Source organism: Gadus macrocephalus, chromosome 7, assembly GCF_031168955.1.
Source record: "Gadus macrocephalus chromosome 7, ASM3116895v1".
NCBI classification, from domain to species: Eukaryota; Metazoa; Chordata; class Actinopteri; order Gadiformes; family Gadidae; genus Gadus; species Gadus macrocephalus.
In genome coordinates this window covers 18206808-18220340 of record NC_082388.1, presented here as the reverse complement: position 1 = coordinate 18220340, position 13533 = coordinate 18206808, and the positions used below count along the sequence as shown (strand labels likewise).

The following is a 13533-nucleotide window of genomic DNA, read 5'->3' as shown; positions in this document are numbered from 1 at the left end:
ACTACGTCAAACCTGTCCCATCTTTGCACACGACTACCCAACCTGCCCAGTTTCAGAAATGTGTCCCCTCGGGCTAAAACACGTTGTAATCCTGCCCTCTGGTGGATGAAGTCGGTCACTGTTTTCTCAGCTTGCCTTTTAAGATCCAACTCCAAATGCACCACACATTAAACAGTAAAAATATGTAGGATATGCTTTAAAAAATGAGGACAAAGAATAGCTAAGAATCATTTCAGTCTGTCAGGCCCAAACATTCACACTTTGGCTGATGAGTTTTGTGTTATATGTTGATTATAATGGAACAGCATTTCAAATTATAGCCAAGGATAAGAGAAGAGAGAGATAGGGAAAGTGGGAGATTCTGAAAGAATAGATTCAAAAAGCATTTAAAAGTATTTTACATGTTTAATGTCCATTTCTCTTTAAAATACGGTTGCTGTGGTAAGGGCTTGTATACAGCAAATGCTCTTAAAGTAGTATTCATCAAAGCGTCCAGAAGTGCATACAACAGAGAGCAGAGACAACCTCAGTGTTTCAAACGTTTTCACTGAAAAGATGCAAATGTCCAGAATATAAAGAGACAAAACCATATATTTCCTTTAGTTTTGTTGTTATTGTCAAGAAGCTAAATCAATCTAAATGTAAAATGTACAGCCCTGCACAGATTTAACTATAACCACTCAGCTGAAACAAACAAACAAAAAGCTACAATCAAATGTGTAAATCAGATATGGCATATCGGTGCCTTGTTTTAAGTGCATTGTATCTTGATATTGAATAGACGAGAAGGTTTAAAGAACAAAACAAAACCAAAAAACCAACATCCATGTAATTAGAAGCAACAAATCCAAAACAAGGTGGGCTTCTATGCTGAACTCTGGCAGGGTTTTGCTGAACCTGTTTCATAGTATGGTGTTGAGAAAATACCACTATATTCCTACTGCAAAGAAATGTAATGTAATGTACTGCAATCTAGAACAACCCCTTATCAAACAACCCTCAAGCAAAGAAAATCAACATCAACAACCAAACAAAACAAAAGCAACCCTTTTTTTTCTAGACAACAAAGCTGTTGTGGAATTGTTTTGTCACAGAAATTTTGTAAACGTTTCATGTGAACATGTTTTTAAATATATTCTCAGCAAGTGCAAATTGCTCGCAAAATGTTAAAGAAGTGCCATTGGCACCACTGTTTTATATATTGTTTTCTATTTACCACTTCAACTGCTTTTTCACAGGCCTTGCACTTTATACAAAACGTGGAAGGATAGAAATCTGCTCTCATGTCATTGTAACTCTATAACACCACCTCTTGGTCCTTCTATACCAGGACTGCCCACTCATGTGCAATACAAACTCAGTGGTTGGAAAATCCAAATGGCTGATCTAGTCGTACTTATTCACTGTGACGGAAGAGTGGACAGCAAACAGCAGCAGATTAAGCTATCCGCTAACGTTGTACCGTAAAGTAAGAGTGCAATCCACACACTCAGAGGTTCAGAACACAGGAAGTGACACAACACAGCATTAGTAAACAGCATTCAGTGGAAAAATTATAATTGAGTGTCCTCCCACCTCCTATGTCGAAATATGTGTTGGTTTAGAGTGGGCATGATGCTTCCTTGGTTACAGTAGGCCCACAGGCTCCTGATTAATTAAGAAAATAGGCTATACCCGTTCATTATAAGCCCTGGTTTACCTTATAAATAAAAGGACATTTCAACGAAAAAGGTCCTAAGGATAAACCAGATACACACACCATCGCCCCCAAAGTCATCTTTCTCATGAATAAATATCTATGCATTATATCCTGCATGTTATAATTGCTTATTTAAAAATGTTGCCAAACTATTGCTGGAAGTGAAAAACAAAACAAATGGGTGAGCTTATTCTGAGACCCTATACACACATTGTTAAATTAATTCACTATGAACAACAGAAAATGTATTTGTTTACATTAAAGTGTAATAAACAGGAATAATGGTGTTGACCTGATATAATATACTTTAGGGAGCATTTTCAAATGATTAAAAAGGCAGTTTTGGAAACATAATATATTGTAACTGCTAAGGAATCAACTATTGTGAAATAACTTTTATAAGATGAGTTGACCACATTTCTCAAACAATGACTTTCAGTCACCTCCACTTTCTTCTGCGATTATTTGAGTTCACAATGGGACCAGATGGGATTCGTTTATACAGATTTTCCTTATCCTGTTTCAACCGGAGTGGGTGTGGATGATATTGGTGTTTTGACATTTTTTTAATTGAAATTTGTTTGAGGGGTAAAGGGAGATTGGACCATTATTAGTCAGGTGTTCCTATAAGATCCACTCTAGCTTGTGAGTATTAGCTTGGTTATTGTATTATTATATTGCAAGGATTAATCATTTAAGGCCCAATCCTCTGGTTTACCAGAAAACCCTTGTTGTTTTAAATATACTATGAACTTTAAAATAAAGTATTTAACAATATTGATGACTTCTTTTGTGGGGAATCTTGTGGCACCTTTAATTTAAATGTCATCCATAAAATAAATTTTTGCCACAAACACGGTTCTCATGCATATCTGATAGGATAACTAAAATATAAATAAACCTTTAACTAAACTTTGCTCTAACAACCTGTCACTGAATACAAAGCTACATCTAAATATAATTATATTCAACCTTGGGTGTACTCAGAGCTGAGATGCGTTCTTAAAATAAATAAAATCATTTCTCAAGGAAGTTACATTTACAAGATTTTTCATCTTGGATATAAACCTACTCTGTTAAGGCAAGTGGTGAACAATAATTGATGGAAACTTGAAGGAAATGATGCCAGACAGTACTATATATATATATATATATATATATATATATGCACACACGCATACCTCAAATAATAAACAATGTAGGCTTTTGCATAATGGTGATTTGTGTTCTGATGTCATCGTAATGTAATCCCGTTTTACAGAGTTGAAATTGCATCATATCAACAACAACCAAACTCACAGAACAGTGTCCACATCAAACAAATAGCGTGTGGGGTAAACTCTAGCCTGAAATCTTTTAACAGATTAAATTAAAAGGAGGGGGATAGAGGGAGGTGGTTAAAGTGTTGTAAGTTTGTCATTTTCATTTGTTTTGAATGAAATACTTCTGCGGCTTGGGACTAGAGCAATGATTAAGGGCACTTTAAAGACGGCCGCTGGTTAGAAACAAACCTATCGTGTTGACGCATTCTGCTTAACTGGCCTTCTAAATCCAATGCAGAGGATACTGTAGTGGACGCTTTGAGTCATCGGCTGGTCTGGAAGCCAGTAGAGGCAAGCCGCTGCATTGTAAAATATATCGCTTCTGTGTATTATGTAACATTGACTTGGCTGTACTGGAGTAACCTGTGCATTCAGGCCACAAGGGGTCGTTATTTCACCCTAATGACAACAGCACCGAGATGTCATGGTTACTTGTCAAGCCCAGCAATATCATCCTTTGGAGGCTGATTCTATCCTTTGGAGTGCATCTTGAGCACTCGTAGTAGCAGAAGCAGAAGGCCTGTTGTGTTTATATCTGTTGTATTTAAATTAGGTATTTATTGTTTTGTCTATTTTTGGGGAATTATTTCAAATAAAATTCCTACACTGCTTCAATATTGCTTTTTACTAAGTGCACATCTGTAAAGTTCCTAAAAAGTGCTCATTTTCATTGCCGAACATATTTGTTCCAGAAAACAGGGTTCAATGTGGTGTTGGATTATGGTCCCCCTTATGCCTTATGTCAATCCTCATGCTTCACCAACACACACCACTGCACTCACTACAGTCGCCCTAGGACTCCCATCAGACACTATCACTATACACAACACTCAAATGAAGCTTCAGTAGATACCGCAGTTATATATTTAATAAATACTTCTGTGCTTTTGTGCCCTTCCCACTTAATGAATCCAAGTAGCAAAATATAGTTCTAGTTCTCTCGCCTCCTTAACGCGACAGTACCCTACCGAACCCATGGCCACCGACTCACCCGACCAAACACACCTTCACCTACCACTTCCTCTACTTTAACCCTGGGCACTGGAGGGGGTAAAGAAACCAGTGAAGACAAAACCCAGTCGAACGAGCACACAAACAGCAAAGCAAAATGTTTGGTCCGTGAGTCGTGTCCCAGGGTGTCACACGCGGAAGATCCCATTAGTGAGATGAGTTTGGGAGGGGGTGGTGCGTACGTACGTGAGCTGGGCTCTGGATGATGATGATGATGATGAAGGTTTGCATGCAAGCGGGCTGCCGATCGGAAAGGATGGTTGGGGTGTGCGTGTGTGTGTGTGCGTGTGCGTGTGCGGTGGAGGGCGTGGTACTACCAGGCAGACTCATTTTTCCCGCACTTGAACATCTCCAGTGTAATGGTTCTGAAGTCCCACAGAGCGTCGATAAGGACAAATCAACCCCACGTTTATTTTGTCGCTTGCCGCTGCATGTTGTTTTCTTTCTTTCATTTTTTTTGGCAAAAATAAGAATGAACAAAATATACAAACGGTTGATGTATTCGAAGCTAAACGTTGTCTAACACTTTGTGGTATACATTCAGGAACAATCATGTTGAGAGTGAAAAAAATAAACGAATAAATAAAACCCGAAAAAAATAATGAACAAATTGAAAAAAAAAAGAAATATTCACAGTAATAATAATAATAATACCGGTAATCATAATAATTATATCAGAAGACTATTCATCGCCATAGAGTTATTGTATGTTACAAATGATCACTAGTTTCTAGCAGTCCAGAGCCCCTGCGAAGCTGGGGAGTTATAGTCTTTCCTTGGAGGGGATCCAGATGTAGGGTCCAGAATGCTCCTCTATGACCTGCTTGCAGTGGTTGTATATGTCCTCTAGGGTGTCCCCTTGGACCAGCGCTGGGAACCAAGAGGAAGCCATGGGTTACACACACAAACACACACTCAGTGGAGCCGCAGTACACACAGGTATGCAGACACACACACACACACACACACACACACACACACACACACACACACACACACACACACACACACACACACACACACACACACACACACACACACACACACACACACACACACACTTATTTACGAGAGAGACATTGAGGTTTCCCTCATTTACAGTGGCGACGAGCATACACAATAAACACAATTACAAGGATAACCACACACATGCATCCACACAGTACGTCGTGTTTATTATTATAATATTACATTTTTAATCATATATATCAATCTATGGTTTATTGTGCAAGGTTCATACATTGAGGATGTGCCTTGCACAATAAATGAACCTGCACAATAAACCACAGATTGATCAACCTGACATACAGTAAGACATATTATGATATTATTAACAGGTAATTTGAATATAGATAAATGAAGTACACTTTGTTATTCATTATTGATTTAGTTACGTAGTAGTAGTAGTAGAAGTAGTAGCGTACCTGTGAAGAATTCCCCAAACTCTTGCTCTAGCTTCTGAGCTCTATCAAACGTCTTCCTGGCCTGTTCCTCAGTCAGCCTCTTGTTCATGTCCCTGTTGTCAGAGAGATAACTGACCCACACACCACCAACAGCATATAATCTACTCTAGGTCCTTTCAACAATCACTACCATGATGGTAGCAGCAGCCAAGACAGATGAGAGTAAAGCCTTATTGTTGAAACTTGCAATTGTGTGTGTCCCATTAGAAGCCTATAGTAGCTCGAGATTTCGCTACAGTTATAGCTACATCATCTACAGATGACAGCCATGACATCTGAAGATTATACAGCTGTAGCTGCAGCGACATCTCAAGCCAAGAGAGGCTGCTGAAATTCGGATAAAGTGGAGATCAAATGAAATGTGGACATTGACAAAGTTGGCCGACATCCCAGTACTCACATTAATGAATCCACCGACTTGGGTTTGATGAATATGGCGATAGGGTAAAGTTGTGCTACTTGTAATCGCTTGATGGCGTTCCCGGACACATCCAGTATACAGTGTTTGCCCTGGAACAGACGAACGCACAGAAAGGAAAGTCAAGGACAACCGTCAACCTCCCCGCCAAAAATTGGATCCAACGTTCCCATTGGCTGGAGGGGAGCGGGGGGGGGGGGCTCACCCTCTCCGCCACGTATTTGACCGACTGGACGCTGGTGCCGTACAGGTTGTCGTTGTACTGGCCCGCCTCGATGAACTTGTGCTCTTGGATGTCCTTCTCCATCTGCTCCCGGGACTGGACGAAGTGGTAGTCGCGGCTGTCCACCTCGTAGTCCCTCTTTGGTCGAGTGGTGTCTGAGGGCGGGAGGAGGCGGGGGTTAGGGTCGACCGGTTAGAAAGATAATGAGCTTTAGCTTAAAGGCACCCAGTGCAACTTTATGTAAACATTCAATTTCTAGTCTTTTTTACACGTAGTAAGTTTCAATAACTCCATACCATTACATATCGACATTCAAGGAGCAAAGATGAGACGTCGTTGTGTGGTGAGAACTGATAGAAAATCGTAAACAACAACAATCGCCGGTGGGGAGAAGCCATTTTTCCATTGACTGGAAGCCTGCTTTATTTATTGTAGGTTACAAAAAATAAAGAAAATGGCGGCATTGTTGTTGTTATCGATTTTGTATCAGTTCTCACCACACAACGACGTCTCATCTTTGCTGCTTAAATGTCGGTATGTAATGGTATGGAGTTATTGAAACTTACTACGTGTAAAAAAGACTAGAAATTGAATGTTTATTTTTAAGCCTCGAAAGTTGCACTGGGTGCCTTTAACTCTGTTATTGTTCGGACACACAAGGTCTATTTAGTCGCTAGCTAAGGAAGAATCTTTCCAAGGACATCCAATCAGATTTTGTACTTGATGTGTCTTAAAGAAGTGATCAGGTGTAGGGATGTGAAAAACTACAATTTTTCATTGTCGAATAATCAGTGGGTGGTATGAACGAATAATCGATTATTCGATGTGTGCCAACATTCACAAAGGCAGCCATGGCTCTTCGGCAAGAAATCACTTAATATCTTAAACGCAGAAAAACAACTACCTGCTAAGTAGTTCCAGTCAAATTGTCTGTTGTGAAAAATGCATTAAACTGTAATCAGAAAACGCGGTTATATGCTATAGACCCTATAGTATCTGTGGTATAAAAGCTGGGACGAATTTCAAATTAAAAATATGTACACTTTATGTTGAAAGTATAGACTGCCGTGAATCCCATTGAAACTAATGGCGCGGTGATTCGTTCTTTAAAACGAGAGCTGGTAAATTGTGAAAAATGAATTAAACTGTAATCATACAACGTGGTTATATGCTATAGACCCTAGAGCAGGGGTCATCAACCTTTTCAACATACAGTGCCAGTTTGAAATGTTCTCGTTAATGAGTGTGCCTTCAGCAACAATATATTAAATATTAAGATGAATTATGGCACAGCGACCAAAAACATTTCCAGAAGACCTGAAATTGTATAATGTTTTTTCTTTTTTTATATTTGCAACATGGGATTACAAATTATAATTACATATGTCCCATCTTAAAACACCACTTTCAGAAACTCATTCAAAAACATATTTACAATGTGAGAAATGTAAAAAACGAGAATATATGAGAATCTTGGAACCATCCACATCATATCTTTAAGACATGTAAAGGTTTGCAAAACCATGTGAAGGCGATGCATACAGGCCACTTGAAACAATCTTTTTAATATTTTCTTCTCTATTACTCACAACATAGGTTTAGGCTACATACTATTAATTGATCCCATTTCAGAACACTGCTTTCAGTAATTCATTGAAACATATTTGCAATGGGAGGAAATGCCCAAAACAGAATAAAGTGCAAAAAAAATCGGTAGTAATGATGCCGCATTGTGCGGTGACGTTTTTTTTTTTTTTCTCAAGTGTGCCAATGATTATGCTGCCACGTGCCAGTAGTGGTCAGTAGGGGTTGGCAACTAGGGTTGCCGACCCCTGCCCTAGAGTATCTGTTGTATAAAGGCTGGGAGAAATTTCAAATTATAAATATGTACAATGCATAACTCTCTGGCGCATAGCTGAGCGGACTAGAATACCTCCCGTTGCCAAGTCGTAGCTAAGGTTCGTCCTATTTACTGGAGGAGTGAACAACGTTTCTGTTGCATAAGAACCTTACGGGAGGGTAATGATTGTTCCAGGTATTAGTCAAACCCTCGGGCGTTACCAGGGGAAACAAAGTTATGGCTTGTGAAAAACTTTATATTTGAATGGGAAATAATGTTAACGGTCCAAATGTTAACATTTGGACCGATTTTGACCCTCAGGGACGAATAATCGTATATTCTGACCCATCCCTTATCAGGTGTGAGAGTGATTCGCCTTTTCCTGTGTGTGGACATCTCAAGTGGGTGCACAACTAGATGTGTGCTGTATAGATCAGTCTACTAGTCTACCGAGTGGACTCTAACACATGCTGCTTACCTATCCAGCAAACATCTAGGTGGACACTCCCACTTGGGATGTCACTAAAACCCAGTAAAAGGTTGATTTTCAAACGGCTTGTAATGACTAATCAAACTCAAACCTGTTGGCATAATATCACTGCTTTAATTGACTGAATTTACAGAACGGGGACAATGGTTATAGAAGACATTTTGAGATACATTTTTCAATTTTTCAGAACACGTTTATAATTGTGTTCAGCCAAATGTTTAGCAACATGTCAGTTAACATGTTAACTTGGAATACACATCTGTGTATTCCAAGTTAACACTGTAAGCTCTAACCAAATAGAGCTTACAGTGTGTGGTGTAAGCAAACAATCTATTATCAAAAAAGTAAAAAAAATATAAACATGGACAAAGTAAGAACAAAGTAAAGTTGCAAGTTCAACATTTTAATTGGATGTCCTTGAAGACACAATGGTTAACTAGCAGCCATATCTCACCATATTCTTCTGATGGGCCCAAACAACTATTCAAGCTATTGCTTTGGAAGTGGGACACTGTAAGGGTTACACTAGACTTGGAACAAACACAATCCGACACAACTCACAAGAGCTATGGGAACAAAAGGGAACGGAACAAGAATAGAGGAACAGGAAGAGAGAAACAGGAAGAGGGGCGACTTTGGGGCTCACTCACCTTGTTGCCCTGAACTGTTAGCAGCTTTTATTTGTTTAATGGGTCAATTGAAATAAACACAAACAAACAGATGGATAAATAAAAGCATGCAAAATGGTTGAGATTTGAGGTTATAGACATTAACGTGCACACACAGACAGACACACAATGACCTTTTTAAAGTCAAGCACACTTTGTCTTTGATACTTTTTCAGTATTTCAGTATCAATAGATAAGGCGGCCGTGCGATTGTGAAGCCAGCCCGTCCAATGTGCTGTAGCCAGCACAGCCAAGGGCTCAGAGTTCCAGACCCAGCCATTTGCTATGGCTACAACTGGTGTACCACACATACGCAACCAAGCGTGGTCAGTGGCAGGGATGCGGGTGTGGATACAGCTGAGTTTACATTTCTCCACAGCCCTGGGAGGTACGCAACTGTTGATCTGATCACATTTAGTCTAATCTAACCAAATCTAAACTACACAATCTGATCTAAACTAAACTAACACAATCTGATCTAATCTAAACTAACACAATCTGATCTAATCCGAACTAACAAAATCTGATCTAATCTAATTCGAACCAACCCAATGTGACCTAATCCAAATTGACCAGATTGAATCTAAATTTAGCTAATCTAAACTAACCCAAACTCATCTAAACAAACCCAACCTAATCAAATCTAAACAAACCAAATACGATGTAATCTAATGAAAACCCAATTTTATCTGATCTAAAGTAACTAATTTGAGTCAAATGTCATTTAATCCAAGCAACCTAACCCAATCTAATCGAAATGTATGATTGCATATTGGAATCGATTCTCTCATAGGAACATACAACAAAATCTAAAACCGTATCTATTTTTCTTAACAATAAAATGACACCCTGAATGGAGTCTCCTGGATTTGGTCTTTCATTAGTGAATGCTTACGTGGTACGCATGAGCCAAACTTTTCGGGGAACTCCGAGATGAGGTCGTCGTTGATCCGGTCCTTCATGGGTCCCAGGATTATGACAGGTCTGGCGTAATTAACTAGAGAAAGGAAAAACTCCTGTTGAAGGTCTATACATATATGTACGTTCACCAATGTGCAAAACTGAGAGATACAGGAAGTCTTGTTTACCAGCTGCTATAAGGTAATATATAACTTCTTAAGCATTTTTTTTTGTATTTTAACTTATTAAGTATGGAATCTATCTCAGGAACTGTGTGGTGTTTGTCTGTCCTGAAGCTGCAGTGGCACTGTAATTTCCTGTAAAGGATTATTAAAGGATCTATCTATTTGACAGGTATATTTGTGTTGCAGTCCTCTAAGGTTTCACAACATGGGAGGGGTGATAGCCACTCACTTTCTTGTCTCATCACCGGCTCATACGAGAGGATTATCTCTTCCTGGCTTCCTGTGGGGATAAAACGCACCGCAGACACACCCACGCACACGCACGCACACAAACACATACACACACACACACACCTTTAGCAACGAGCACCAAAAGACACTCCTATGTTGGGGACGGTTCTGCAGTGTAACCACATCCTGTGTCACATTCTAAGTGAGAGTTCATCTGTCTTCAGTTTTGATTCCGTTAGATATGAGGAAAAAAATATGAAGAGGTGATGTGATTTGTGATTTCGAGGACATTCTCCTGCAAACTGTCTTCTACATGATATCTGAACTTGGTAGCCAGCTAAAATAAGTTGAGCTAGTACTGATTAAGAAAGTATTGCCGATGACAAGGAAACCTCTTTGGCCTAAGCAAAGTAAAACAATAACCATGTGTAATTTTTTTTTGTCTTGGAGGCTGAGAAGAAGGCCACTACAATTGAAATAACATGTAATTATGTACAGTTATACAGGATATTTTGAGTCTTTGATTCTAGCTGAAGCATTTGCCCAATAAATAATTAAATTCCATGTTGTGGCATTTCCCTCACTGAAAGGATTTGGAAAAAAAAGACATTACATTTATTGAAAAGATTAATGACATAATAAAAGCAAAAGCAAGTGCATATGTGAGCCGCTTAGGGCTAGAAGCCGGCGACTGTAAGCGCTTGGTTGTTTTATCACCTGGGCACTAAAACCCAGCCAACTCCATGTGTTGCTGTTGACCAATAAGTAGGTGTTCTAGACTCATCCATAAAAGATGAACTCACTTGGAAAATGTTACCTCTGAAATTGTTAAACTGAAAGATTTTGGAAACTGAACGTTAATTCTTAAAACGTCAAAAATGGTGAGTTTGAATTACATTTAGACAATAATAAAACATAAAAACAAGAAAAGAATACATGATAGATGATACACATGAAAAGCATAACAAAGCATTATTATGCTGAATTTTAAAGTCCAGGGTGCAATCAAAGATAAAGTAAGCAAACATTGCAATAAGGTTATAGTCATGAGCATCATGCAAACATGCATTCGCCTTTATTAGCATTACAAAGTCAGTGTGCACCGGGAACGGGAGTCTATATAGTACAGTATCCAACGTGGGAGTTGTATACGATATTCATAACCAGTTCAATCATATCTTGAGAAAAACCCAAAACAGTATTCATAAGATCGTATTAAGTGTAGGTACTTGCGCATAGATCAAGCTGGTATTGCCAAGGTTTCAATTGCCTATTAAATCACATGGGCACAGCAGGCCACTTAAATGACTTCAAAGTACCGGTAATTTAAGGGGAAGGTTTTGCTAAAAATAGCAGTCGAATGAAGCAGCCTGTGGCAGGAACTAACGTCATCGGCGCACCTTGCTAATGAAGGAACGACATTTATATTGAAGCAATTCAATTAACGAATCAATAAGTAGCCCAATCAAACCAGTGTGTGTAGCTGGAGGTCGCCTCCCTCAACTTAATAATACTGTTCATGCGGGGGCTGATAAGATTGATTTGACAATGATGACATACAATTAACTCTGACGCCAATCTGCTATGACGCCTAGTGTTTAGACTGCATTATTTATTTATTTTAATTTATTTAATATTATGTTGATAAATATAAAATATATCTATAAAAAATATAGATTATATTTATTATTACATCATAAAAATACACACATAATCATTAATAATACATCAAATACAAACATCGTTGTTAAATTGTTTGCCCATTCCTTGTCAAACGATGTGTTGTATTTAACGTATAAACATTTGGACGGTTACGCTAAAACCTGATTGACAGATGTAAGGAGCAGCACACAGAGAAAAGCACTTACACCTGGCATGCAGAGATACTGCAGAAACCATATCAAAAAATAAAAAAATAAAAATCAATGTTAACAGGGAGATGTGACGCGGCGTTGCTGGGTAAGAGCCAAACGTTAGGAGGGAACCGACGGCTCTGAGAACCACTTACTGAATGTCTTGGTCCCATACCCATCATCACCCAGGCCCAGGATGTCCTACGGGTACCCGGACGTCCACAGAGAGACACAGAAAAGACAGTGGGAAAAAAGAGAGATAGAGAGAGAGAGAGAGAGAGAGGGGGGAGCGACACCAGATACCAAGAGAAGGGAAAGGTAAGAGGCGTTGAAAGGCGGGAGCTGCCTTCAGTTCGGAGGCCAGGGGGCCGAGTTCTGCCTGTGAGCACGAATCAGCCAGCAGGGGGAGCCAAATACACAGAGTTGATGCTCCTTTGGGGTTTTTAGGGTTTAGTTCTAGGAGCCTTGACGTGTTTTAAATCTGTTGACTGATTCGTCCTCAAGACTAGGAACTCGGACAGCTCTGCACAAGGAGACACAGAAAATGACGAGAGACAGCAGGAAACCTTACAGAAAAGAACCCAAACCCTTTTCTCGCGACGCAAAGCTGTACTATTACTTGCGTATCAACCACTGCAAGTATGCCCTACTCTGTGTGTGTGTCTGTGCATGCATGCGTGTGTGTTCTTGTAGATGTGTGTGTGTGTGTGTGTCTCGATGTGTGTGCGTGCGGCCGTGGCTTACTTACGGTCAGAATCACTGCCTTCTTGGTCGCCATCTTTGTTCTTGTAGAATGGAAACTTTCGTGTGAAGATGTAATTCTTTTTACGTTTGTCATTGAATGACTGTGGAGGAGAGAGGGCATGGGGTAGGGGTGGGTGTCGGGGGGGGGGGGGGGGGGGGGACAGGTATGTGTGACTGGTGGACATTTTCATGCAGACAGAAAACAAACAAACAAACTGCTAGCAAAGACAGTGGGAAGTCAACAAGGTCGTTCTGATGGTGACCCTTCTAATACCAAAGCGATTTAGGTAAACACTGATTATGCTGCTCTCTTTTATCTCGAAGTCGGTCCTCTCGAAGTCTGTCAATGATACTATTTTTGAGGCTTTTTTGTTTGTTTTACGTGCACCCTGTAATCTTGAATAAACAAAACTTTTAGCATTGTTTATACTTGTGTTTACCTTACCTCAAAACATAAAAAGACCATTCAATGAGTGGATACTTTTG

General features: G+C 39.5%; 1 protein-coding gene across 31 annotated transcripts in view; it reads right to left on the bottom strand.

Annotated features, from left to right (window-relative positions):
• Positions 1–385: 385 nt before the first annotated feature.
• Positions 386–13533, bottom strand: part of dlg2 (discs, large homolog 2 (Drosophila)) — a 133985-nt gene continuing 120837 nt past the window's right edge. For 21 of the 31 annotated variants that reach the window (XM_060057104.1, XM_060057110.1, XM_060057109.1 and 18 more), the window contains 8 exons: positions 13052–13148; positions 10449–10499; positions 10030–10131; positions 9117–9140; positions 6119–6291; positions 5896–6005; positions 5457–5548; positions 386–4902 (listed from right to left, as the gene is read on the bottom strand). In XM_060057104.1, coding sequence (XP_059913087.1) covers positions 4796–4902; positions 5457–5548; positions 5896–6005; positions 6119–6291; positions 9117–9140; positions 10030–10131; positions 10449–10499; positions 13052–13148 — 756 coding nt within the window. In that variant the 3' untranslated portion in view covers positions 386–4795. Of the gene's footprint in view, positions 4903–5456; positions 5549–5895; positions 6006–6118; positions 6292–9116; positions 9141–10029; positions 10132–10448; positions 10530–12458; positions 12505–13051; positions 13149–13533 lie in introns of all 31 variants that reach the window. The other 10 variants (XM_060057114.1, XM_060057117.1, XM_060057134.1 and 7 more) reach the window with 4 other exon arrangements.